Here is a 23359-nt window from a genome sequence, read left to right on the forward strand (position 1 = left end):
ATGCTGTGCCACGCAAGGGTGTCCCCCACGTAGGGGAGCCCCATGCACAAGGAGTGCTCCCCGTAAGGAGAGCTGCCCAGCGCGAAAGAAAGTGCAGCCTGCCTAAGAATGGCGCTGCCCACATCTGACACACAAGATGACACAACAAAAAGAAACACAGATTCCTGTGCAGCTGACAACAACAGAAGCGGACAAAGACGACGCAGCAAGTAGACACAGAGAACAGACAACTGGGGTGGGGGGGAAGGGAAGAGAAATAAATAAATAAATAAATAAATCTTTTTTTTTTTAAAAGATGTTAATATCAGGCCAAAAAAACCTCACAAAACATGCTAAGTGAAAATACATTTAAAAAATACTACATATTGTATGGTTCCATTTATATAAAATGTAAATATAAATCAATTTATAAAAGTGGAATTAGACTAGTGGCTATTTAGGGCTGGGGAAGGATAGAAGGATTGAAAAGTGACTGTTAGGGGTGTGGATTTTTTCATTTTCAAGTAAAGAAATTCTAAAATTATTTTGTGGTGATGAATGCACAACACTGATTATAATAAAAGCTATTGGCTATACACTTTGGATGGATTGTATGGTATGTGAATATATCTCACTGAAACTGCTTTTAAAAAAACTAATGAGTTGAGAATTATTCCCCCCTTTTCTATTTTTTGGAAGAGTTTGTGAAGAATTGATGTAATTCTTAAGTGTTTGGTAGAATTCAGCAGTGAAGCCATCTGGTCCTGGACTTTTCTTGTGGGATGTTTTAAAATTATTTATTTAACTAGTATAGTTCTATTCAGGTTTTTCCTTCTTCTGAGTCAGTTTTGATAGCTTGTATCTTTTTAGGAATTTGTCCATTTTACAAAGTCATCTAATTTGTTGGCATAAAATTGTATGTGATAGTCCCATTTAATCCTTTTTTTTTGTAAGGTCTGTAGTGATGTTCACTCTTTCATTCCTGATTTTAATAATTTGAGTCATCTCTCTTTTTTCTTAGTCTGTCTAATTAAAGATTTGTCAATTTCGTTGTTCTTTTGAAAGAATCAACTTTTGGTTTTGTTGATTTTCTCTATTGTTTTTCCATTCTCTATTTTATTAGGTTCTACTCTAATATTTAATATTTCTTTCCTTCTCCTTGCTTTAGGTTTAGTTTGTCTTCATTCATTGTCTTAAGATGGAAGGTTTGGCTATTGATTTGAGATTCTTCTCTTTTTTTATATACATATAGGCATCCATAGCTATAAGTTTCTCTCTAGGCATGTCTTTGTTTTGGTGACAGCTTTTTTTAATATAATTCATATTCCATACAGTTCACCCATCTAAAGTGTACATTTCAGTGGTTTTTAGTATATTTGCAGTGTTGTGCAACCATCACCACAATCACTTTTAGAACATTTTTATTTCCCTAAAAAGAAACCCCACATTCCTTAGCCATCATCATGCAATTTCCCATACCCACCAATCCTAGGCAACCACTAATCTACTTTCTGTCTGTATGGATTTACCTGTTCTGGAAATTTCATATAAATGCAATCATATAATTGTGGTTATTTGGTGACTGGCTTCTTTCACTTAGTGTAATGTTTTCAGAGTTCATCCATTGTATATATATACCACGTTTTGTTTATTCAATCATCAGTTGGACATTTTTGTCGTTTTTACTTTTTGGCCATTGTGAATGCCACTATGAATACTTATGTAGAAATTTTTGTGTGGACATATGTTTTCATTTCCCTAGTGTATATTCCTAGGAATGGAATAGCTGGGCCATATGGTAACTATAACTATTTAATCTTTTGAAAAATTGCCAGATTGTTTTCCAGGATGGCTGTACTATTTACAACCCCAACAGCAGTATATGAAGCTTCCCAGTTCTCCACATCCTCCAAATTCAAGATAACACTTGTATTTATAAAAAATAAAAAGACTTTTCGGTTATAGCCATTCTAGTGGTATGATGAGGTGTCTCATTATGATTTTGCTTTGCATTTTCCTGATGACTAATTATGTTAACACCTTTTCATATGCCGTTTATAAATCTAATTTGGAGAAGTGGTGAACATAAGTTTTAACTTTTTAAATAATTCAAAATAAAACATTAACTTCATATTTTATAGAGTATAATATTATTAGATTTTTCTATTTCAACGTAGTTATCACAAATACTGTTTACAAGTTTATTGGTTATGATAGCAACTGAGCACCATTTCCCTTTTTGCGAAATCAGTTATGTTTACATGTAAGTGAAGATGAAGAAGCAATTTCTACACATCTTTCACATTTGGGTTTATTGCCTCTAAGAACATTGAAGTTGCCAACAAGCTATTAAACTATCCCAATGGCATTCTCTTTTTTTTTTTTTTGACATTGTCTTATACTTTAAGTACATTATTATCCCCATGTTAGAGATGAGGAAACTGAGGCATAAAGAATTTAGTCAATTTGCAGCCATTTACTGGCCGAGCTGGGCTTAGAACCCAGTGTCGACCCTCATCCATACATTAACCACTCTTAACCACTGTACCAATATAGAGTAGATGTTACTTCAATATAGAGTAGATATTACTTCATTTGATTCATCATTTGCTTTATAAATTATTTTGTATGTTACTAAAGTAAATATAGAAGACTATAGATTAAATATAGAAGACACAACTAAGTTGCGTGTGTGTATTTTTCTAAGACTTTTTTTTTAAAGATTTATTTTTTATTTATTTCTCTCCCCTTCCCCGCCCCCCACTGCCTGCTCTCTGTGTCCATTCACTGTGTGTTCTTCTGTGTCCACTTGTATTCTTGTCAGCGACACCAGGAATCTGTGTCTCTTTTTTTTTTTTTTACAGATTTATTTTATTTATTTCTCTCTCCTTCCCCTCCTCCCCCCAGTTGTCTGTTCTCCGTGTCCATTTGCTGTGTGTTCTTATTTGTCTGCCTCTGTTATTGTCAGCTGCATGGGAATCTGTGTCTCCCTTTGTTGCATCATCTTGCTGCGTCAGCTCTCCATGCATGCGGCACCATTCCTGGGCAGTCTGCACTTTCTTTCATGCTGGGTGGCTCTCCCTATGGGGCACACTCCTTGTGTATGGGGCTCCCCTATGCTGGGGACACCCCTGTGTGGCACGGCACTCCCTGCTCTCACCAGTACTGTGCATGGGCCAGCTCCACACAGGTCAAGGAGGCTCGGGGTTTGAACTGCGGACCTCCCATGTGGTAGACAGATGCCCTTTCCACTGGGCCAAATCTGCTTCCCTGTGTCTCTTTTTGTTTCGTCATCTTGCTGCATCAGCTCTCCATGTGTGTGGCACCACTTCTGGGCAGGCTGTGCTTTTTTTGCATGGGGCAGCTCTCCTTATGGGGTGCACTCCTTGCGCATGGGTCTCCCCTACGTGTGGGACACCCCTGCGTAGCAGGGCACTCCTTGCGCGCATCAGCACTGTGCATGGGCCAGCTTACCACATGGGTCAGGAAGCCCTGGGTTTGAACCCTGGACCTTCCATGTGGTAGGTGGATGCTCTATCAGTTGAGCCAAATCTGCTTCCCTGCTAATAGCTCTTAATTTTAGTTCAGTCTTTGAAATTTTCAGGGCTTTTCATCACTATTCTGAGAGAGCTGTCAAGATGGAGTCAGATCCCATTTAAAAGTCCATCTATGCTATTTGATTTAGTATTGTGTCATCAAGCATTCCAGAGGATCTCTTAATCTGCTATCAAATTCAATCAGGGAAGTTGCCAAAGAATGAGATTAGCCTGAATAATATTAAGCTAGTTGGCATATATGTCCTTTCGTAATTTCAAGAAACATGTATTATTTTCAATTTATAGCACATCGCTCAAGGCTATGATCTAGCAAATGTACTTGCCAAGACCTGGGTTCTGTGAAATAGCCTATCTGGTGATTTTACTCAATGGAACAGCACAAATGCAGAGAATCACTTGTTCCTTTTAAACCTATGGTGTGATTAACTCTAATAATGATAATGAAGGAACCCTTAGCTAAGTGTGAACACGTTTGAGTGTCATTTTTTTCTTTTAAAAAATTTATTGAAATATATAACTCCTACATAAATGACAAGTGTATAGTAAAAGTTGTGAACTTGCAAAGCAAACGTGTAACATCATACAGGGGTCCCATACATTACCCCTTCACCAATACCTTGCATTGTTGAGAGATATTTGTTACAAATTATGAAAGAATATTGTCAAAATCTTACTACTAACTATAGTCCATATCTTACATTTGATGTTTTTTCCAACCCACGCTATTATTTTTTTTTAGTATATTTTTATTACAGAAGTTGTGAACTTATGAAACAATCATGCACATGTGCAGAATTCCCATACAACATCCCTCCATCAACACACCAGACCATTGTGGAACATTTGTTACAGATTGTGAGATAATATCATTAGACTATTACCACTATCCAGGGTTCATAGTGTACATTTGGCCCACTTTTTCCATACTCCCCCGTTATCCACACAGTACATCTTTTTTTTTTTAAGATTTATTTATTTATTTATTTTTCCCCTCCCCCCCCACCCTGGTGGTCTGTTCTCTGTGTCTATTTGCTGCGTCTTCTTTGTCCGCTTCTGTTGTCAGCGGCACAGGTATCTGTGTTTCTTTTTGTTGTGTCATCTTGTGTGTCAGTTCTCCGTGTGTGCGGCACCATTCCTGGGCAGGCTGCACTTGCTTTTGCTCTGGGCGGCTCTCTTTCGGGGCGCACTCCTTGCGTGTGGGGCTCCCCTACACGGGGGACACCCCTGCGTGGCACGGCACTCCTTGCATGCGTCAGCACTGCACATGGGCCAGCTCCACACGGGTCAAGGAGGCCCAGGGTTTGAACCGCGGACCTCCCATGTGGTAGACGGACACCCTAACCACTTGGCCGAGTCCGCCGCCCACACAGTACATCTTTGGCATAGATGCAGGAATATTACATTATTATTGTTAACCACAGTCCATAGGTCACTCCAGTTGTATTTTTCCCATGCTTCTCCACATTCTCACCACCCTGCCACAGTGACGTACATCTACTCTAGCTCACAAAGTACAGTCTTGCATCTGTAACATCAACCACAAATCTCATCCTTCTCTGGGTTTACAGTATTACTCAGTCCCTAGATTATTCTCTAGCTTTGTTTCAGTTGGCATTTACATCCCTTGACTACCCTTTCCAGCCATATTCCCATTTATAAACCAGCTGTTACTATAATGTGTTACCATGAACTCTATACTAATTTCCATACTTTTACAGAAAAGTTAATTGAAACTTCTACATACATTAAGCATCAGTAGTCCATCTCAGCCTTCCTCTTATTTCCTTTAAGAATCCATCACCTATCACCAGGTCTTGAAGATGTTTTCCTACAATTTCTCCTAGAAACTTTATGGTTCTTGCTTTTATATTTAGTTTTCTTTTTTTTTAATCCATTTTGAGTTAATTTTTGTATAGGGTGTGAGATAGGGGTCCTTTTTCTTTCTTTTGGCTATGGATATCCAGTTCTCCCAGCACCATTTGTTGGATTGTTCTGCCTGACCTGGGTGGTTTTGACAGGCTTGTCAAAAATCACTTGATCATAGATGTGAGGGTCTGTTTCCGAACCATCAATTTGGTTTTTACCACTGTAGTTAGGTTATATGATTTGAAGTCTAGAAGTGACAGTCCTCTAATTTTGCTTTTCCTTTTTAAGATGCTTCTTGCTATTCGGGACTCCTTACCCTTCCAAATAAATTTGATAGTTGTGTTTTCCATTTGCTTAAAAAATGCCCATGGAATATTTATTGGGATTGCATTGAATCTGTATATCAATTTGGGTAGAATTGACATCTTAATGATATTTAGCCTCCAATCCATAATCATGCCCTTCCTCCCCTGCCTGGGGCAGGAATCAAGCTGCAGGTGTGGATCAAAAATGACCGCAGTTGCCCCGGTAGACTTCTGACTATTCAGTCTGTGCCAGCCGAATGTTCCTGCAATTACTCAGAGAAAATGATGCAGGTCCTGCCAGCTTTCTGCCAGACAGAGGTGGGGCTGAAGCCTAGGCTATGGCTGCAGTCCCATCTGGGTGGAAAGAAACCGGAACCATCAGCAATTTTCCATCAGCCCAGCTTCCCCTTATGCTGGAGGCAGAGTTAAAATGGCGGCTACCAGCCTCTTTCTGACTTGGACATGTTCAAACTTTAGCTGTTCTTAGGATTATACTTTCGCGAGCTGAACTTACTAATCAGTAGCTGAAGTCAGTGGCCAACAATGTCTTCTTCCACCATTTTTTGAAAGTGGAGCTTCCAGTTCCAGCCATGGAATAGCTCCACTTGCCGCCAGTGGAGGATAGGCACCGGCCTCCGTGGCGTGGAGTGCTTTACTCACGAATCTCCTCTGCAGATGTGCAGTCTCCTCCTTCCATTCTTTCAAGGATGTTGCAAGATGCTCTTCTGGTATCCTGGAGTCCCCAAATAGGTGCTTTAGGTTGTTCTGGGTGATTACTAACTGCCCTGTAGCACGAGCTGACTCTAGGAGCTTCTTACTCTGCTGCCATCTTGCTAGTTGTTCCCGATTGTCTTTTTTTTTAAGATTATTTATTGATTTATCTCCCCCTTTCCCTGTTGTTTTGTGCCCTTCCTGTACTGTTTTCTGCATCCATTTGCTGTGTGTTTTCCTGTGTCTGCCTGTCTTCTCTTTAGGTGGCACTGGGAACTGATCTTGGGACCTTCCAGAGTGAGAGAGAGGTGCTCAGTCTCCTGCGCCACCTCAGCAACCTGGTCTGCTGTGTCTCTTAATTGTCTGTCCTCTGTGTCTCTTTTTGTTGCATCATCTTGCTGTGCCAGCTTTCTGCATGGGCCAGCTTGCTGCGTGGGCAAGCACTCCACTTGGGCCAGCTCTCCACTGGGCCAACTCGCCACCTGGGCCAACTTGTCTTCACCAGGAGGCCCTGGGAATTGATCCCTGGGCTTCCTATATGGTAGACGGGAGCCCAATTGCTTGAACCACATCCACTTCCTGCTGAGTGTCTTTTTAACTCATTAAAATCAGAGTCTCAAATCCTGAATGCTTAATTTTTGTTAATATGCTTTTCTAAAACATAGGTAACCTTACATTTGCTTTACTAGTAATATTCTTTCAAAGCAGCTTGACTTTTCAGTTAATATAAAGGTTACTAAGATTTTTATTGTTGTTTTTAAACTAATTTGCCTGTTTTTTCAAGTAACTCTTACATATAGTTCCTCCAACTGTCCTTACGGGAAACTCTGGGAGAGGGATGATCCCTTTCCTTGGATCAGAAGAGCTCAATTGCTTTAAAGTTGTTAGGTCAGCACACTGTTTTGATATTTAAACAGCCTCAGAAGGGTCAGAGCAATTGCTTTTATAGATAATTTTCAGCATATAAACTTTTTCTTATGTAATTCTCCCAAAGCCCAATGAAAAAGTTAACTGTATTTCATTCATTCTAAGATACAACTTTTTCAAATCATTATATTTCTGAAATGAATATGCATCTTATAGTTAATGGCATATTATAAGTTTAATTGGCAAGTTTTTTTCCTTTAGTTGTACATAAAATAGTGGTACGTCTCACTAACACATGAAATCTTGTGTTAAAATACAATATTCCTCTTATTTTTATGATTACTCTTATACTAATTTATAGATGAAGAAACTGAAGGTCAGAGAGCTAAATAATATGTCCAGTGTCACACAGCTGGTGCCTGGTGAAGTTGGGAGTGGGTTTTTGATATCAAGGACTCCTTTTCCCCCCAGTGTACCTGTGGTTCTCAAACTTCAGTGTTAAGAAGAACTGCCTGGGGAGATTCATTAGTACCTATTCTCCAGATCCTTAGCTTCATTATGTTTGTGGCAGGGCTCAGGAATATGCTTTTTTTCTTTTACTTTTAAACTTTTTATTTTGAAGTACTTTCATACTTACAGGGCAGTTACAAAAATAAAGCACACTGCATATATAGAGCCACAACATTCCCCTTTTCCCCCAGATACCCAGATCCATCAATTTTAACATTTGCTACATCATTCCATCTACCTATCCATCAACCTATCAGTCCATCTATTTATCTAACCATCTGTCTACTTATCAGTACATTTTCTGAAATCTTGAGTGTAGGTTGAATACATTGTATTCCTTGTACACTAAACACTGCCATGTTGATTTCCTAGTAACAAGGATATTCCCTTACATATACACCTTAAATGCCGTTCTCAAGTTCAATAAATTTAACATTGATATAAAACTTATAGTCTCTATTCTGTTTTTCATATGTCCCAATAATATCCCTTTGAGCTTTCTCTCCTTTGTTAGATCCCAGCCAGGATCATGTATTGCATTTAATTGTCATTGTCTCTCTCTCTCTCTTTTTTTTTTTTAAGATTTATTTATTTTTATTTATTTCTCCCCCCGCCATTGTCTGCTGTCTGTGTCCATTTGCTATGTGTGTTCTTCTGTGTCCACTTGCATTCTTGTCAGTGGCACTGGGAATCTGTGTCTCTTTTTGTTGCGTCATCTTGCTGCATCAGCTCTTCGTGTGTGCGGCCGCCACTCCTGGGCGGGCTGTGCTTTTTTTGCGCTGGGCGGCTCTCTTACAGGGGCACTCCTTGCGCGTGGGGCTCCCCTCTGCAGGGGACACCCTTGCATGGCACAGCACTCCTTGCATGCATCAACACTGGGCGTGGGCCAGCTCACCACATGGGTCAGGAGGCCCTGGGTTTGAACCCTGGACCTCCCGTATGATAGGTGGACGCTCTATCATCTGAGCCAAATCCACTTCCCTCATTGTCTCTTTAGTTGCTTTGTTTTTTAATTGTGGGAACATAAACTTTCCTGTCTCAACCAGTTGCAAGCATATCATTCAGTGAGATCAATCACATTTATTATGTTGGTATTAACCTTACTTCCTTCACTAAACGTTCCCATCTTACCATAGAGAAACCCTATACCCATTTTGTATTAGCACCCCACTCCCCTTGCCCCATTCCCTTGGCAATCTATATTCTTATTTCTGTCTCTATGAACTTGCATATTATCTGATATTTTCTTTGTAGTTGGGCATGAAATTTAACATTATAAATCTATAAACATCTCCTTTGCTTTGATACCAACTTAACTTCAATAGTATATACAAACTATGTTCTTACACCCCTCTTTCCTTCCTTTATGTACACCTTTATGTAGTTCTTTTTTTTTTTTAAAGGTCATGACTATTTCACAGGTTTCTTTTTTTTTTTAAGATTTATTTTTATTTATTTCTCTCCCCTTCCCGCCACACCCCCCCATTGTCTGCTCTCTGTGTCCACTTTCTGTGTGTTCTTCTGTGTCCCCTTGCACCCTGGCGGCATCAGGAAATTGCGTCTCTTTTTTGTTGCATCATCTTGCTGGGTCATCTCTCTGTGTGTGCAGCACCACTCCTGCACTGGCTGCGCTTTTCTCACGAGGGGCAGTCACCTTGCAGGGTGCACTCCTTGCACATGAGGCACCCCCACGTGGGGGTGCCCCTGCATGGCATGGCAGTCCTTGCACATGGCAGCTCTGTGCATAGGCCAGCTCACCACACAGGTCAGGAGGCCCTGGGTATCAAACCCTGGACCCTCCTATATATGGTAGGCGGACGCTCTATCAGTTGAGCCATGTCCGCTTCCCCTATGTAGTTCTTGTCACAACCCACTAATTTATCATTACATTTATGTATTTGCCTTTTAGATCCTGTAGGAAATAAAAAGTGAATTTACAAACCAAAAAATACAAGAGTACTGGCATTTATAATTACCCCTGACATTACCCTTACCAGAGATCTTTATTTCTTCATGTGGCTTTAATCTATTGTCTACTGTCCTTTTCTTTCAATCTGCAGAACTTTCTTAAGCGTGTCTTGTAGGGTGGTTTAGTGGTGATGAACTTCGTCAACTTCTGTTTATCTGTGAGTGTCTTAAACTCACTCATTTTTTAAAAATTTATTAAACTATATCACTGACACATAAACATACATAATAAAAATAAGTGTACAGTTAATAGTTGTGGACTCACAAAATAAACATATGTGACATCATATAGGACTCTTTCACCTCAACCTGCCACCAATACCTTGCATTGTTGTTAAACCTTTTTAATGATAAAAGAGCATTGTCAAAATATTACTACTAACCAAAGTATTTTCCTCCAACCCCCCCATTATTGTTATCTTTATATCATTTATATATGAACATACATAATAAGTGTATAGTAAAAGTTGTGAACTTACAAAGCAAACATGCATAACATCATACACAGGTCCCATACATCAACCCTGCACTAATACCTTGCATTGTTGTGAGATGTTCGTTACAAATTATGAAAGAATATCGTCAAAATCTTACTACTGATTACAGTCTGTATTAGTCAGCCAGAGGGGTGCTGATTCAAAATACCAGAAATTGGTTGGTTTTTATAAAAGGTATTTATTTGGGATAGGAGATTACAATTACCAGGCCATAAAGCATAAGTTACTTCCCTCACCAAAGTCTATTTCCACATGTTGGAGCAAGCTGGCTGCTGATGTCTATAAGGGTTCAGGCTTTCTGGGTTCCTCTGGGCTCAGCTCTGTTTCCTTCACAAGGTCAGCTGTAGACTATGAGGCTCTCTAGACTTAGCCTCTCTCCACAATGCCGGCTGTATACTATCAGGCAAATAGCTCTGTCTCTTTCCCTGGGGCTCCAGCTTAAGACTTCAGCATCAAACACCAACATCAAAACTCCAACATCAGAAACCCTCAACTCTGTTCTTTGCCATGCCTTTTATCTGTGAGTCCCCACACTAAGGGGTGGGGACTCAATGCCCCCAATGCCCTAATCGTAGTAACTCAATCATGCCCCAGTACAGATCAGATTACAAACATAATCCAATATCTATTTTTGAATTCATAACCATATCAAACTGCTACACAGTCCTTCTCCTACATTTGGTGTATCTTTTCGCCAACCTACCCTACTACTACTTTTGAAATATATTTTTTATGACAAAAGTTGTAAACTTACAAAACAATCATGCACGTGTGCAGAACCCCCAAACAACACCCATCCATCAACACTCCACACTGTGGTGGAGCATTGGTTAAAAATAATATAATATCATCTGATTGTTACCACATCCATAGTGTACATCTGGCACACACTTTTCGTACTGCCCCGCTATCAACACAATTCATCTTTGGCGTAGATGCAAGAATATTATATTATTACTGCTAACCACAATCCATAGGTCACTCCAGTTGTATCTTTCCCATGCTTCTCCACATTCCCACCACCCTGCAATAGTGATGTACATTTGCTCTAGCTAACAAAGGATACTCTTGCATCTGTACCATCAACCACAATTCTCATCTACCTCTTGGTTTACTGTGCTATTCTGTTTCTAGAATATTCTCTAGCATTCTGTTAATTGGCATTTACATAGATAGGCTACCATTTTTAGCCACATTCCCATTTATAAACTAGCTGTTACTGTGTGTTAACATCTACTCTATACATTTCCACACTTTTACAGTAAAGGTAATTAAAATTGCTACACACATTAAACATCGTAGTCCATCTCTGTCATCCTCTTATCTCCATTAAGAATCCATCACCTACCACCAGGTCTTGAGGCTCTTTTCCTACAATTTCTTCTAGAAGTATGGTTATTGCTTTTATTTTTAAGTTGTTGATCCATTTTGAGTTAAGTTTTGGATAAAATGTGAGATAGGGGTCCTCTTTCCTTCTTTTGGCAATAGATATCCAGTTCTTTCAGCACCATTTGTTGAATGGACTGTTCTGCCCAAGCTGTGTATTGACAGGCTAGTCAAAAATCACTTGACCATTCATGTGAGGGTCTGTTTCTGAACCATTAATTTGGTTCCATTGGTCTATGTGTCTGTCTTTATGCCAGTACCATGCTCTTTTTACCACTATAGCTAGGTCATATACTTTAAAGTCTGGAGAAGAGAGTTGACTTCTCCTTTTTAAGATGTTTTTGGCTATTCAGGACCACTTACCCTACCAAATAAATTTGATAATCGTGTTTTCAATTTAAAAAAAGCTGATGGACTTTTTATTGGGATTGCATTGAATCTGTATATCAATTTGAGTAGAATTGACATCTTAATGATATTTAGTCTTCCCATCCATGAGCATGGAATGTTCTTCCAGTTATTTTGGCCTTTTATATTTCTTTCAACAACATCATTGGTTAAGTTTATTCCTGACTATTTGAGTTTTATCTGTCATATTTTATTTTTACCACTCTTTTGACACTTTTAGTTACTTTTATTGATATAATCTTCATTTCTAGACTCTGTTCTAGGCCTCTCTCTCCTTTCTTTTCTTTTCAGGCTCTAGCATACTATTTAAAATTTCCTGAAAATCTGGTCTCTTGGTTAGAAATTCTCTGTTTCTGTTTATCTGGGAATATTCTAATCTCACTCTCATTTTTGAAAGACAGTCTTGCTGGGTATAAGATTCTTGGCTGGAAGCTTTTCTCTTGTAGTATCTTAAATATTTCACACCACTGTCTTCTCGCATTCATGGTTTCTGGTAAGATACCAGCACTTAATCTTATTGGGTATCCCTAGTATGTTATGCATTGCTTTTCTCTAGCTGTTCTCAGAATTCTCGTTGTCTGGCATTTGATATTCTGATTAGTATGTGTCTCAGAGTTATTGTATTCGGATTTTTTCAGATGGGCATACATTGTGCTTCTTGGACATGAAGATCTATGTTCTTCAATAGGGTTGGGAAATTTTCTACCATTATTTCTTCAAGTATTCCTTCTTGCCCCTTTTCCCTTCTCTTCTCCTTCTGGGACACCCATGACACATGTTTGCTTGTCCCTTGCTATTGTTTATTTCCCTGAAACCTTTTTCAATTTTTTCCATTCTTTTCTTCATCTGTTCTTTTGTATGTTCACTTTCAGAGGCCATTTCTTCAAGCTCACCCATCTTTTTTCTACCTCTTCAAAATCTATTATATGATTTCAATGTTTTTTTAAATTTCATTTGTTGTGCCTTTCATTTCCATAAGATCTGCTATTTTTCTATGTATGCTTTCAAATCTTTGTGCTCATCCAGTGTCTTCTTAATACCCTTAAACTCTTTAGCCATCTCATTGAATTTATTGAGGAGATTTGTTTAAATATCTATGATTAGTTGTCTCAACTCCTTTTTGTCATCTGGAGGCTTATCTTATTCCTTTAACTAGGCCACAGCTTCCTGTTTCTTGGTGTGGATTGTAATTTTTTTGTTGGTGTCTTGGCACCTAGGTTATTGGAGTATTTATTCTGGGTGCAGTTTTTCTCTTTAGTTTGGGCTTCCTGCTGTTTCTCTCTTGATGGTTGTACAGTAGGAACCAAAGATGTAGTTGGTGCTATAAGCTATGGAGGCTCAAGCTGCCCTTATTACCTCAGGGACTGATGAAGCTTCTCCCAACTTTCTCCTTTATCAGGGGTAGGGCCAGAGTCACAGCTGTGTGGAATAATCCAAGTCATGTAGGCCGGCCTAGACTATAGTTGCCTAGAGAGACTGCCTGGGCATCTCTGCCTGGGGCAGGGCTGGAGCTACAGGTGTGGGCAGCAGTCTATGCAGTCTATGCAGTACCGGTCCAAGATGACCGCAGTCACCCTGGTAGACTTCTGATTATTCAGCACTTTCATTTTTGAAAGACAGTTTTGTCAAAGTAGAATTCTTGGTTGGCAGTTTTTTGTTTTCAGTACTTTTAATCTTATTGAGGCTTCCTTGTATGTAACATGTTGCTTCTCTCTTGCAGCTTTCAGAATTCTGTTTATCTCTGGCATTTGACAGTGATTATAACATGCTGCAGCATGGGTTTTTTTTGGTGTATCCTCTTTGGCATATGCCTAATGTCTTGGATGTGTATATTTGTGTCTTTCATTAAATTTGGGGACTTTTCAGCCATTACTATTTCAATATTCCCTCTTCCCCTTTTTCTTCTATGTCTGGGATTCTCAGTGTGTATAATGGTATGCTTGATGTTGTCCCGCAGGCTTCTCAGGCTCTGTTTATGTTCCTTCATTCTTTGTTTTGTCTCTTCAGACTGGATGATTTCAGTTTTCTTACCTTCAAGTTCACTGATTCGTCCAGCTCCAATCTGTTGAATCCCTCTAGGGAATATATAATTTCTGTTACTGTGGTCTTTGGCTCTGTTTGGTTCCTTTTTGTAATCTCCATCTCTCTATTGATATTCACTTTGTTTTCATCTATTGTTTTCCTGATATCCTTTAGTTCTTTGTCCATGTTTTTCTTTTTAGCTCTTTGAGCATAGGAATATGCATTTTTAACAATCTTTCTTTCCCCCATTTAGTAGCTGGGCCAGATCACACTGTGAAGAGTTCTACATTATAACTTTAAGTATCAACTCAAGCTCTGATGTGCTCATAGAAGCTCTGTTTGACATATTGCCATCAATAGCCTTGTCCTTCAAGTGTGTGTTAATGAGGAGGATAATGTACTTGATATTACTAGTAAGAAGTCTAGAAAACCCCAGGACAATGATGTGTGGTGGCATAATCCCATAAAGGGGCCCTGGTGAACATCACTACTCATCATAAAGGCTGCCCCACAGTTCTTTTCAACATTGACCTCTGGGCAGCCACTTTTAGTCAAAAGCAGATAAGCTTTTTTGCCATCCTATGCTCTAGGGTCTTCTGGACAGTACATAGGAATTAAGGGGAAAAAAATAGTTCATATTCTCATTTTCCTACAGCTGACTCTTTAAAATGTCGTGGAGAGCTGCTTTTGAATTTTTCCTTTGTTTTGCTGTTCTGCTGGTTAAGTTGACAACTTATTGCTGAGGGCAGGGCTTCTTCCTCGCTTAAAGCTCTTTCGTGAAGTTTCTGTTGAGCTGTTCTCTTTGGCATTATTGCTGCTGCCTGCTTAGTGACTACTGCACTCTTGGTTGCTTCAGTATGTTACTGTGGGGTCAGCTTTCCCATCCATGAAATGAAAGCTGGAAATAAGATTTCAGTAAGGTGAAAAAGATCCAAGTGTTTTCTTTTGGGTTTTCATGCATTTCTTTTTCTTTTCTTTTCTTTTCTTTTTTATTTCTCTCCCCTTCCCCCCCTGCCCCAGTTGTCTGCTCTCTGTGTCTATTTGCTGTGTGTTCTTCTGTGACCGCTTCTATCCTTATCAGTGGCACCAGGAATCTGTGTTTCTTTGTGCTGCGCCATCTTGTGTCAGCTCTCCATGTGTGTGGCGCCATTCCTGGGCAGGCTGCACTTTCTTTCGCACTGGGCGGCTCTCCTTACAGGGCGCACTCCTTGCGCGTGGGGCTCCCCTACGCAGGGACACCCCTGTGTAGCACGGCACTCCTTGAGCGCATCAGCAGTGCGCATGGGCCAGCTCCACACGGGTCAAGGAGGCCCGGGGTTTGAACCGCGGAGCTCCCATATGGTAGGCGGACACCCTATCCTTTGGACCAATTCCGCTTCCCTTCATGCATTTCAAATCTTATTCTACCTCTTATTGATAATCTTGGGAATTGATTTGCTTTTGGCTATGTAATATATATAAATATACATACTATATAATATGTATTTGGTATTAATTTGGCTACTCTGGGTAGATACCATTTTTTTCCCTTAATTTATTACATTCCCGGTTTCACCTAAAAATTATTTTTTTACTTTAATATATTTTTATTGTGATAAAATATATATAACATAGAATTAACCATTTTAACCATTTTTAAGTATATCTTTGCTGTATTAATTACATTCCCAATGTTGTACAACCGTAATCACTATTTCCAAAATATTTCCATCCCCTGAAAAAGAAACTCTGTACCTATTAAGCAATAACACCTCATTCCTCATCCACCCCACCCCCTTCCTCAGGCCCTGGTACCCTGTAATCTATTTTCTGTGTCTATGAATTTGCCTATTGTAGTAATTTCTTATAAGTGGAGTCATAAACTATGTGGTGTTTTGTTTCTGGCTTTTTTTACTCAGCATAATGTTTTAAGGTTCACCCATGTAACACATATAAGAGCTTCATTCCTTTATATTGCCAACTACTATTCCATTATTTGGATATACCACATTGTGTTTATCCATTCATCTGTTGATGGACAATTGGATGGTTTCCACCTTTTGGCGATTGTGAATAATGCTGTTGTGAACATTGGCATATAGGTATAAGTTTGAGTCCCTGGCTTTAGTTATTTTGGGTATATATGTAGGAATGGAGTTGCTGGATCATATGCTAGTTCTGTTTAACTTTTTGAGGAACTGCCAAACTGTTTTCCATAATGTCTATACCATTTTACATTCCCACTGCTAGTATATAAGGATTTCTCCACATTCTTGTCAACATACCATCTTTACTATCTTTTTTTATTATAGCTATACTAGTGGGGTATGAAGTGTTATCTCATTGTGGTCTTTTTGTTTTGTTTTGTTTTTGATTTTATAGGAGGTACTGGGGCTCAAACCCGGGACCTTGTGTGTGGGAAGCAGGCACTCAACCACTCAAGCTATACCTGTTTCCCTTTCATTGTGATTTTGATTTTCATTTCTCTAAAGACAAATGATGTTGAACATCTTTTCATGCTTATTTGCTGTTTTTTATCTTCTTTGGAGAAATGCCTATTCATGTCCTTTACCCATTTTTAAATTGGGTTGGTTGTCTTGTTGAGTACTTTATATATTCTGGATATTATACCTTTATTAGATATATAATTTGCAAGTATTTCTCTCATTTTATCAGTTATTTTTTTTCACTCTCCTGAAAGTATCTTTTTATGTACAAATGTTTTAAATGAGAGTCTATCTATTTTTTGTTGTTGTTGCCTATACTTTTGGTGTCATATTTAAGAAAACATTACCAAATTCAAGATCATGAAGATTTGCTCCTATATTTTTTTTTCTAAGACTCTCTTAAGTTTTTTAGATCTTAAATTTGTGTCCTTAAACCATGTTGAGTTAATTCTTATATATTTTGTCAGGTAGCATTCCAATTTTATTTCTTTGCAGGTGGATATCCTGTTCTCCAACATCATTTGTTGAAGGACTATTCTTTCCCCATTAAATGGTCTTGACAGCCTTGTTGAAAATCACTTGACCATAGATGTGTGGGTTTATTTCTGGACTCTCAGTTCTATTCCATTGGTCTACATATTTATCCTTATGCCAGTACCAGTTAGAACTGATTTTATATCACAATATCCAATGCTTTGTCTTCCATGAAACTTTCTATGTATAGGGCAATGACAGTTACATTCTTTCTTCACTAGTAACTCATTACACTTATTTTTTAGAATCATTTTTTTTTTTTGGTGTTAGTTTTACTGATTTAATTAGATTTTTTATTAATTTAGAAATAAATTTGTAGTTAAAGATTTATCATTTAAACAACAGTAAATTTCAAGTGAAAAAATATAAAGTGATTTGATATTATTATTTTGGCTGAAAAACAAATTCAGACACTGAAGTGGTAACTTTTAAAAAGTCAGCTAGACTCCTTGTTTTCAGAGAATTCAGCAATGGCTCATTTGGAAAACCTGTCACTATAAGCCTTAGCTGCCTAAAGGTATGGAGCTGGGAGAACCTCTTAAGAACTGTACTTTGAAGGCTTGTAAAGTAAAATCTTAAAATGTCCTACTGAGTTATCTAATCAAAAAGTAATGTAGTATTTTTAATTTATCATTTTGCAGTGGAAATATTAATATGTGGCAAAAAACTTTTTTAATTTAATTTTCATTTAACCTGTAGACTTCTTTCCACAGGCCATTTTGCAACCCGTGTTGGCTGCAGAAGATTTTAGTATCTTTAAAGCAATGATGGTACAGAAAAACATTGAAATGCAGCTGCAAGCTATTCGAATAATTCAAGAGAGAAATGGTAAATTATTAAAATACAAGTTTAAGTGCCTAATGCGTTTTTTTTTTTGCAGTTTTGACTATTGTGATTCTAACATAGTCTTAAATGTAGCTGTCTTGGGTCATTTTATTTCAAGTTTGAAAGTCTCTGGCTGACTTAGGAAATTTAAGAGTGTAAATTTCCTGATTAGTGTATATTTGAAATCTGAAATAAAGCAGACGAGAATTTGATTTAATAGTGTTTTGTTTCAGAGAGCTCATTTTTCTGCCCAGCCACTGTGTATATGAAATTTAGTATTTTTTAGTGGTGACAATTACAGTTACTGTGGAAAGACAGTGATAAGCCTCTCCTGGCTTTTCACTGTTAGGACCCTGTAGGGGACAGTGGTTCTCAAACTTTATTGGAAGCACTTGAAAAGCTTATGGAAAGAGACCCTGTTTCTGATTCAGTAGGTCTAGGGTGAGACCCAATAATTTGCATTTTTGACAAGCTCCCAGGTGAAGCTGCTGCAGCTGCTGCTTCCTGGGATGACATGGAGAACCACTGTTACAGGGCAGTAGGCAGATAGGATTATACCAGCTTCAGGTGGAGAAGAAAACAGAACACAAAGCCCCAGGAACTCTCTTTGGCTTTATTTTTAACCTGACTCTGTGCTTGTTCCCATTTTCTCTCCAGCTCTTCCGACTTTTGTTCCTTTCCTGTGTACCTGAATTACGTGTGACATCCAGACTCAAAACATCTAAGTGTCCTATCCCACTTCTTATTATTGTACGTTCTCTATTTCAACCCAGATTCTTAACTCTGTTTCAGATTTCTGGTTCTAGTAACCTGACCTTTAATTTCTATGTGTTCCTTTGCTCAACAGATTGTCATTGATAATCTTTATGATGGTTTATAACCTCTCTAAAGGTTTGCCTGCAGGACCTTTCCTTTGATTGTTTCTCATAGATCTTAGTGTGTTTTTCAGTTATATTGTTTGCTTTAAAGGGTCTGGACATGCAACAATAGGACTTCTAAGGTTGCAGAGCCCATGTTGTGAATTCTCTCATTTGTCTTGTGTGAGTAGAGACTTTATGCCTTAGAGCCAACCAACACTAAGAAGCTTCTGTGCAGATCAAAGTGCTATTGTCTGTGGATAAGAGTAAACACCACCCTAGCCCTGAAGAGTGCTTGAAGCAGTGTTGTAGCATTGGTGTAAATAAGTATGGAACAGTTTCTTTCTGTCTTTCTGTCATGGTTTGCTCTATAAAATTCTTTCCACTGATTTTTTCTGAAACTATGCTTTATTCTGACTTGTGGGCCAGAGAATTTGAATAATCATTTACATTAGTAAACTTCATTCTCAGATCTGTTTTGATAAAAGAAATAGTGAGCATTGATACAGGCACTATATTGGTTTCAGTTTTGAATTTAACAGGAAACTCGTTTAGATTTTAATAAAAAGGGAACAAATACATATAGCTTATATCAGCTTGATGCATCAGGCTTCCATTAACAGAAAACCCCAATAAACATAACTTATACAATAGGACATTATCATCTCACCAAGTTCAGAGGAAGGGAGAGAAGGAAGACAGGCACACGGTTGATTACTTTCATGGCTCAGTGATGTTTTCAAGGACCTTGACACTTTCCGTCTTCATATGCAGGATCTTCTCTCATATGGTATTCTGGCTTCATCTAATGCAGACACAGCAATGTCTCGTGAAAAAAGAGATGTTTCCTTCTGTACATCTCTTTTTGTTAGCAAGATGACAGTTTCATGGAAGCCCCGTAGGATTTTGCCCCTCAAGTCTTGTTGGTCAGGGTTGGGGTCACACGCCTTTCTTAAACCTTCTGGCAGGGGGAATGAGACTACTGTGATTGGCTTAAACCAATTGCAAGTCACTCTTCAGGGGCAGGGGAGGGGCCCGGCCTCTAAGTACCTGGCTATCGGATAACTATACACAATTTATATTAGCAAGGGAGTCATGCGAAAATGATGTGGAATAATGCTGTTGTCAAGCCGAATAGTGAGGCAGTTGACTTACATTTAAACATAAACTAATACTTGGTCCCTGTCACTGAGCTTTTTTTTTAATACTTGTATTTAAGAATGTTGGTTAACTTAAGTCAGGGGAGAGTACCTTTTTTAGCTATCTTGATTGTACTCAGAAATGCAGGCTGCATGATAATTACAAGAAAAACTCAAGACTCCCTGGATTCTTTTTCTATCTTATCAAAGAATCTGAGGAAAATGAAAATCAGAACATTATTTTGATGACTTTGAAGTATTTCTTACTGTTGAGTTGTTCTTTCCTTAGTACTTTTTAATTCTCCTTAGATTATTAGGAAAATAATTTTATATCTTTTGACTCAACAAAAATGTGCTTCAGATTGGTGATTTAAAACTGTAAATTTCCTATTTGTGATATTGTACTATAGTTTTGCAAGATGATACCATTGGGGGAAATTGGGGAGAGGGTACATGGGATCTCTCAGTATTATTTCTTACAACTTCATGTCAATCTGCAATTATCTCAACATAAAATTAATTTAAGAAATGCAGTTAAACATCAAGGGAGTTAGAATAATAGTTACTCTAATTTAGAGAAGATCGAAATGCCATAGTCTTATGTGGTTAAAGAAATGGAAGTAAATATTGATAGACATGCTGCTAATGTTATGGGAATATAATTATAGATATGAAGTGATGTGCTTATCAGGAAGATATAGATAATAAAGTAAAGTAAGCTGGCACTTAAAATTACTTGCCATAAATTATTTTTTGCCATCAACTGAAGTTGGTACTGCCCTCATTTGTAGTTACTAGACCTGATAAATGAACAGAAGTTTTGAGGGCAGAGATCATTACTCATCTTTATATACTCCTAAAGTGCCTAGCACCATGCTTTCTGTAGGGTGCTGTTCAGTAGTATTTGTTGTGGAATAAATGTAGAGTATCAACATATTGTTTCAATTAACAAAGTATTTTGTATTTTGTTTTCTAAACTCTTTTCCCGTTTATGGAGCATTTTCGTTATTAACCCCAGCTTAATGATTTCAGTGGCAGATCAGCAGCAGTATGTAGTTGGGGAAGAAAATAGCTTATATTAACTAGTGTTATATTGTCATATATTATTGTATTGTTAATAGGCAATACAAATTATTACTAAGAGATAGCTAAGTAAAATTTTGTTTTTTTGTGTGTGGGAACATGTCTTTAAAAAACAAAAATTTAAAAAAATATAATTAATAGCTTGGAACATTTTTAAAGTGATAGATCTTATCTTTTTTGATGACCTGGAACAGTGAGAAATTAATTGTGCTTTGGTTTTGAACAGGTGTTTTACCTGACTGTTTAACAGATGGTTCTGATGTGGTCAGTGACCTTGAACAGGAAGAGATGAAAATCCTGAGGGAAGTTCTTAGGTACCTTTTTAAAGTTATTTTTTGATTGAATTCTTAGTAATATTGTAATATGATCAATACATGTGCTTTTTACCCAAAGGATACTATGAACCAGTAAACTATCTAGATTCTTTCCTGAAGACTGTGAAAATGATTTATGCATTTTATCTATTCATAACTATATATATATTCAATTTCTTAACTGACAGAAAAAAATGATTTTCATTTGACTCCTACCAGATCAGCCCAAAGGGAGGGCCTTCTTCCATCTCCATCATGGGAATAGGAAACCAGACACCAATGGGAAAAAGTTGCAGTGGACCCACCCTGATCCCTGCAAAGGAGTGTAGTAGAAGGATACTCCTGGGGATGGATGTACCTCAAGTGGTTGAACAGCTGCTGCCTATATATGGGTCCTGGGTTCGAGCCCCAGTACCTCCTAAAAACGAAAAACAAACGAAAAAACCAACTCTCATTGGGGAGCAGATGTAGCTCAATAATTGAGCACCTGCTTCCCTTGTATGAGGTCCTGGGTTCAATCCCCAGTACCTCCTAAAACAGACAAACAAAAAACCAAAAAAGATACACCTTGGGTTTTGGATCTTAGTATTAGTGGCTGAGTCTGGGTGGCAGGACACCTGCTATGGAAGGACAGTATCTTGCCGGTTTTCCCCTTCCCCCCAGTTACATGGCTTTCAGCCAATGGTCTGGCCTGAAATGCGCAGCACCCTAAAGGGCCCACACAGTACTTGGAAAAGGTTAGTAGGCATTTCTTTTTCCCTTGGATCTGTTGTCCCATGATCCCTATGGGAGTTTTGGGAGGAAGGTGGAATTGCAGCACCTAATTTTTTAATCTCCAGTGAGGAGGTACTAGCTTTAGGGCAAAAGGATATCTGCAGAATGTAGCCTTGACTTTTGGAGGCTCTTCCTCTCCAGCTGTACCCCCCAGTTATACATGACCATGTTATGGCTTCTTATACTCCCTTGTTCTCCTACCTCTTCCTACCTCTAAAGCAGAGGAGGGTTTAGGCAGGATGGTGCCTAGCTGGATAGCCCAGTGGGGAACTAAGGAAGTAGCTCCAGGACTTAAGTGCTAAATTTCAGGGGATTTGAATGGTTATGGGAGGGAAACAGATATGAGGCCTTCAATTCTCAGCTGAACCCAACCTTTCCTGCTAGATATTGCTTTTCATGGCAGGGGAAGACGCAAACCTGAGACAATACAGAATGTTGAGTTTATAGGTTTGAAAGGATAAGGGTATTTGTACTATATTCAGAGGACTGGTAAAGTTTTATTTGGACTAGCTGCTTCTGTTGCTTGGCATTCTAAAAACTGATCAGCATTGTACTTTTATTAGAGCTTTTTTTCGGGGGGCGGTTAGGGATTGGTGGTACTGCTGTGTAAGGTGTGGCCACAGAACTTCCTTGTAAACATGTATGAGAGTTGATTTGCTGTTTTTCTAAATCAGATGCCTCAGTCAACCCTTTCCGGAAGTTGAGAGGTAAACTTTGACACAAAGGTTTATGATTGCTCAGGTAACACTGGAAAAACTGGAACGAATAGAGAAAAGGATCATATCAAGGAGGGTGTAACTGATTTCTCTAAAGTCTATTAAGTTAAGGTTTAGGATTTAGATCTTTGTTCAGCTAGGAGTCATTCATATTTCTAGGAGAAACAGGTACACCTATATTTTATGTTGTTTACTATATTATGATATATATGCCTACATCTTTCCCAGTTGATCGTAAACTGCTTTAGAGAAAGACCTGATTATTTTCCATCTTTGAGCTCAAAATGTCTTGAGTGTATTGTGAGCTTAGGATAACTTGTTGGTTGGTTGACTTTTTTCCTGACTAAAAAAGAAAATTTACTTTTCTGTGTTATTTTTGTATATTTCAGAAAATCAAAAGAGGAATATGACGAGGAGGAAGAAAGGAAGAGAAAAAAACAGGTGTCTGCAGAATATATTAATATAACAATTATTTCATTGCTATCTTAAGTTTATAACTAGTTTTGGCTGTTAAAGTTTAAGCTTATATAGAATCACACAGTTTCCCAGTTTTCATATTCTCTTGGTAAGTTTAAGTATTTATATTTAACTTTTATGTGTGAAGAATTACTGTCT

The 23359-nt window shown here is 38.3% G+C and overlaps 1 protein-coding gene across 2 annotated transcripts in view; it reads left to right on the forward strand.

Moving 5' to 3' along the window:
• The window catches only part of CFAP36 (cilia and flagella associated protein 36), a 46189-nt gene that overhangs the window by 16496 nt on the left and 6334 nt on the right, over nt 1-23359 (forward strand). For both annotated transcript variants that reach the window (XM_004481962.4, XM_004481963.4), the window contains exons 4-6: nt 17750-17864; nt 21167-21254; nt 23134-23185. In XM_004481962.4, the coding sequence (XP_004482019.1) occupies nt 17750-17864; nt 21167-21254; nt 23134-23185 (255 nt within the window). The remainder of the gene's footprint in view (nt 1-17749; nt 17865-21166; nt 21255-23133; nt 23186-23359) is intronic.

The sequence above is a fragment of the Dasypus novemcinctus genome, chromosome 17 (assembly GCF_030445035.2).
Source record: "Dasypus novemcinctus isolate mDasNov1 chromosome 17, mDasNov1.1.hap2, whole genome shotgun sequence".
In the NCBI taxonomy this organism is placed as follows: domain Eukaryota; kingdom Metazoa; phylum Chordata; class Mammalia; order Cingulata; family Dasypodidae; genus Dasypus; species Dasypus novemcinctus.